We start from the raw sequence: 6,000 nt of genomic DNA on the forward strand, positions 1-6,000 counted from the left end.
AATTCTATATCTAAGTTTGCATTTTTTTAAATGTCTGACAGGGATGTTTTGGGACATAAATTACTCTACCAGAATAAATTAAAAGCTCTGGTTGCAGAAAAGGCACTTATAATTTATCAAACACTATAACAATAGTCTTGCAATAATTTCAACCTACATATAGCATTTAAGCTCATTTGTATTGAATACCATTCACCTTACAATAATTAATGTTTAGTAAAATTAATATTTGACTAACATCTGCCTTATAAGTTAAGATTAAGTACTTTCAGAAGAAGAATGAATGTTAAGCCTAACCTTTAACCTTTTGCCCCATCTTACCTAAGTTGTTTTAAAATAGGAAATAAAATTAATCCAGTTTAGCTGTTAATGAGAAAGTGTTCTGTAGACATGTGGGAAGTTTTCTGCATAGTTAATCTAATGAATATTCTAGTAAATTTCACTCAGAAGTTTAAAGAGGTGTTCAAATTTCCAAATGTTTCATAAGCAAGCAAAACAACTTTTTCAGATTAAAATAATGTAGTATTGCCAGACCTAAAATTTTAAATTAAAATCTTAATTCTTATTTCTGAATATTTGAAAAAAATATTTTATACCCATTCCTCCATTTATTTCAAAAACAGAGACTTATTTGAAAGATGACCACTTTATCCCATCTTTCCCTGTAATTTTTTAAAAAGTTTCACCAAAGCATATTGTATATGAAGATTTTTATATTGGTTATTTTTTTCCAGTTTGGAATTGACTTTCAGAGTTTAATCAGTCAAGGTCAAAATTCTTCACCATATCAAAGTGAATTTGAAGATTATATGTTTGAGAAGACAAATGCAGATAATCTAGGCACAAAAGATTCTGGCCAGAATTCATCAAAGCCTAACATTTGACGGTTTGGCCTTGGTCCCCAAGGATTTAAAAGGGACCCAAGACGTACTAGAGTGTCATTTTTACTTTATTAACTAAAATCATACTTTTATGTGATAGTAATATCTTTAAGTTCCTTTTTTTTTTGTGTCAGATGATTTATTTGGTTGAAATTCCTCTGCTGTTTTGAAATAATGGGCTACTTTTTATATTTCATTTAGCATTATTATATTCATCATTGATACTGTTGAATATTCCATTGTTTTGTCATTGAATATTCAAGCATGCAGAAATTATTTTTTACCTGTGCTCTCTTATCAATGTGTAACTTCACACAAATAATTTCAAAAATATGATGCTCAATATCAAGGAATGAAAGAAAGAAAATATCTCTTTTGATTTGTGATAAGTTTAACCTGTACTTGCTTCTTCCTGTTACTATGTTGAACTTCAAAGTCATATGTCCTGTAACAGTCAAAGTATTTTTATTTGACATATTTAATGAAAATTATTCCCAGTGTTTTCTGTTGTCTTTTGATTCTTTTAATTTAGTCCTTAAATATTTTAGAAAATATATTTTACAGTTGAAAAACTAGTTCTTCACTTTTCAGTGTAGAACCTGTGTGCTAGTTTTCCAAATTCTCATTATTAATATGGTCTAGTTTGTACTGAAACTGTTCTTTCTGGATAGTTGGCTTATTAATATTTTGATAGATTTTTTTCTTTTTGGAAACATTCCTGTTTAATATCCAAGTGTTATATACAGAGTGTCGCAGAATGCGTTTACAAACTTGGATATAAGGTTGAGAAAACGATAAAATGCAAAAATTTAACTGGAACATATGATCGCAAATGACAGGTTACAAATTTACAACACTAAGATGATTTCACACAATATTTTAGTTTTAATGAAAAGATTAAATCTGTTGATAAAATTGGAGGCGACTGTACCTGTTAATATAAGCATCCCAACTACACTGTAGCAATCAATAAAAGCTTGTGATAATAGCTCGTCATTGGGATGATTTGTGTGTTGTGATTTCGACCCATGTAATACAGCTGCAGGCCATACGTTTTATTAACAGTTTTAAACCTATCTTAAAAACTTAAAAGATGTGTGTAGTGATGTTTGTGCAATTAATTTGTTACCTGTTTTGCTTCAGTTTCTGACTGCGTGCATGTCAGCTTTACAGCCGTATGTCCTTAGAAATTTTTACCTGTCATCATGCTCTCCTCTTCACCTCAAAGTTTGAACAAGGCATTTGGGGACACCCTGTATAGGGTTAATTATACCTATGCATGTTAACCAGGTTAAATATGCGAAAATATTATGTTTTAAATAAATTATAGAAAACATAATGCATAAGATGTTTCATCTGAAAATACTTCGGGTTTTCTTGCAAGTAAACATTTTAAATACTTGTGTAAAATATATTTTCTATTCATTAATTCTTTAATGATTTTCTTAAAGTTCATATTTGTACCTTTAAATGGAATTTACAGATATTTAAATTGAATATGTTTTTAAAATTCACACGTAAAAAATGTGTATTTTTTTACTTGTATGTACTATAATTACCTAGTACAAGCTAACCCAGGAAACGATAGATCAAGAATCTGATTTTTATGTGGAAGTATGTTAAGCTGTATAAATTAGTACCTAATATTGACAAATAATTGAGTCAATCTCCGACAAATATTCAGCGTAATCCAATACGCCTGTGTGTGTTTGTGTGTGTGGGAGGGGGGTGCTGTACTTAAAGGATTACTGTAATTCATCAAGCAATTAATGAGGCAGTGAGAAGCAAAGGGATGCAAGTGGACTATTTTAAGTTTTAAGTAAAACACGTTTAAAGATCACATCCTAGGTAGGCTTTCATTGAAATTTTTTCTAAATCATGCTGTTCAGCAGCACCTACCAGGGCTAATAATACAATCTCTTGCCCCAAAACAGAGGAGAGGTTCACCTACCATTTGTACTGGTTATCTCCAAATTTTTAATTTTGCCCTTTGCATCTCTTTGCTTCTCACTACCTCATATGGTCTAAAAAGTTGGAATGTGAGTTGTTTTGTTTATTTTTCATTTATGTCTTTGCTAGTTGATGTCCTAAATAACAATGTGCAGCAGTAGGCTCGACTAATCAGCCTAATATGGCAAAAGGGTTGGCTAGATAACATGAAAACAAGATATACAGAATTCCACTAACTTCTTCCTCTCCCTTATAATTCAAAACATATTTTGAGAATGACGAGAAATTATTCCAAAAACAGTTACTGTTTAGAAAAAACTACACAAATGGAAAAAACACTAGACAATATCAAAACTGAAGAGTTCCCACTGTACTTCAAATAGTGGGGAAGAAAACTGAACAAGTGCATTAACTCTAAAGGAGTGTTCTTTGGAAGAGGCTTAAAATTTTTTGTAAAAAACTTGATAAATTATATTTTCAGAGCGAAATTACTGTTACTTTTGGGTCCCCCCCCCCAGGTATGCCTTAGAAAATAACAGAAAAATAAAAGAAACAAAAACTTAAGAAAAGCTAACATTATTTAAAGCCATGTTTGGAGCTAGTCATCCATTACATCTTATACAAACTCCTTAATTTATGTGAAATCGACTTATTTCATGCTTTTTGGCTACTTATTCATTTCAGATAGGCTCTTTCTGTTTCAATTTGTAAATGTAAGGATTTTTTATCACATAAAACAACCCAAATGTCTTGCAACATTTCAAATATGTGTTGTTTTAAAAATGCAAATGTTGTTAATAAATTTGAAAAGAATGGTTAATGAAAAGTAATGAGTCAATTTAAATGGAGGACTTTATAAATAATGATATCCCTACATTAGAATGATGATTCCAAGATTGTTCAGCAGTGTCACATTTGTTCTGTGGCATAAAACATCTTTTATTTTAAAATTTGCAAGACTATTAATTTATTTTTATCTGTTCAAACGTACTATATAAATGTCTGTATGGTGAAAAAAAAAATCAACCTGATATAGCAATTTAGTGAGTTTTTTTGAAATTGAATGCAAAACATGATCCATTTTATAAGCATATCACATGAAATCAAATGAGACTAGAAGTTAGAATATTAGATTCTATTGATTTCATTTATGAGGTAAATACTTGCCTAAATTACTGTTTACATATTTTTTTACCCTTTCATATTTGTAAATAAATTTGCTGTGCAAAATTGTAGATATTTCAAAAGTAAAATGATAAATTTTTTTTGGAAGATATTTCTCTCTCTGCATCAGTGATATACTATTAGCAATGTGCTAAATCAGTGTTTTTATTTTAAAACATGTATTTAAAAGATAAACCTTTCGTTCAATGACCTTTAAAACAAATGTGTGGTAAAATAAAGCAGCAAGATTTTAGCAATAAATCAGATTTATAATCTTTTGATGATGTAACTCATATCAGCATAATGCTTATTTCATCTAAAATTTTGAACTTTCACCCCTTATTAACTCATCTTGAACCAACCATCTCTCAAAACATATTTTTTTTGTCGATAAAACATGAATTTCAGAATTTATAAATCTTATTCTTAAGAGATGAAAGTTCAAGAGTTTTAATATTTTTCTTAGTATATCCTAAATCCTACAGATATCAAAAAGTTCAAAAAAAGATAGCATGTTATATGTAATTCGTATTGACTATGGAGCAATTAAAATGTAAAAGTGGGTGTGTAAGTTTGTATCAGTCGATGTGTCTGTCTTTGTTGGTGTGTAATAGCTCTTTTGTTATTTTATATCTGTATTAAAATTAAATAACACATACAAACTATTTGTCAGACTATTAAGTCAAAATAATTATTTTATTAACTGCCTGATTTAAAAAAAGTTTTTTTTTTCTATCTGAAGCTTAATATTAGCATGGTGTTATGTTTATAAATCAATGTACTAATGTAGAAATGTTCACTTTTCTGCGGTTAAAGTCTTTTTATTTCTACCATAGTTGATTTTTTTTAAATTAAATGAAAATATCTTTAAATTAAATATTTAAGATTGCCTTTATTTTCCCAACATTTTACTGTAGAATTTCCAAGTCATGTCTCTTTTGTGCAGTTTTTCATTTTTCTTTTAATCTTTCGATGAATGTTGTTGATTTATCAAAAGTTTTTCTGTTTGAGGAAGTTTTTGCCAGAAGCAGTTAAAAAGGGAAACAAATGTATTTTCTTGTTTCTTATGAAGTCTAGTCGTACAATTTTACATAAATTTATTGCATATGAAGGTATTATTTAACACTTTTTTCATCAATACTCATCAAATATTTACATAGTTTAAGTTTAAAATGCATATGTTATGTGATCATCAGTAGCCCCAGGCAATAGTTAGGACAATTTCAGTTTTACCATTATTTTTAAAACTAAGCACTTTCCCCTTCATTGTTTCAGTGATTAACAATTTTGTATTCAGTTTTATTTTATTTTTTGTTTTTTATTTATCTCTCTCTCTCTCTATATATATATATATATTAGGGTGGTCCTTATTTATATGGCAAATTTTTTTTTTCGGAATTCAACAAGTGACGCCCCCTAGTTTTGTGACACTATAACAAAAAGTAATCGGTGCAAAATTTGAACTCGATCGGTCAATAATAACACGTGCCCCTAGGACGTTGAACTTTAACACTTTTGATAATTTTCCCATAAATCTTCGAGTTTTTACTTCAGACCCCGTACATCGTTTCTCCTATGTTTGCAAAATATTTTTACAGCAAGGTAGTACTAAAATTAATCTTTTTAATTACTTCATATCGTTTAAAGATTTTACATTGAATAAGAATGAAATAGTGCTTTAGAAACTTTACCTTAATCGTACGCTTTTCTCAATGTATCTCAATCGTGTGCATTTTTTTCCCGATAGTCTTGGACTGTCTGTAAAATACTAAATTGCTTTTATGATTCATATTTCCTAAATTGATTGTGAAATTCTTCGATTAATTGTGCTCCTCTTTCAGTTGTATCATTCACAACTTTTAGCATTTTAACGATATCTCTTCCCTTTAAATAGCTTCCTTCATTTTGCCATGAATCAGGATCAAATAGAAAACATCTTTTGGTGTTTGTAACTTATCAAACAGTTTTATTGACTTGTAATTCATTCTATGAAGAGGAAGTTCTT

General features: G+C 29.1%; 1 protein-coding gene across 1 annotated transcript in view; it reads left to right on the top strand.

The window, feature by feature from the left end:
- LOC129219218 (alpha-catulin-like) overlaps nucleotides 1-884 on the top strand; it is a 125,250-nt gene extending 124,366 nt beyond the window's left edge. Inside the window, exon 17 of the mRNA XM_054853543.1 lies at nucleotides 735-884. Within this exon, the coding sequence (XP_054709518.1) occupies nucleotides 735-884 (150 nt within the window). The remainder of the gene's footprint in view (nucleotides 1-734) is intronic.
- The last annotated feature ends 5,116 nt before the right edge of the window (nucleotides 885-6,000 follow it).

This window comes from Uloborus diversus, chromosome 3, assembly GCF_026930045.1.
Source record: "Uloborus diversus isolate 005 chromosome 3, Udiv.v.3.1, whole genome shotgun sequence".
Lineage (NCBI taxonomy): Eukaryota > Metazoa > Arthropoda > Arachnida > Araneae > Uloboridae > Uloborus > Uloborus diversus.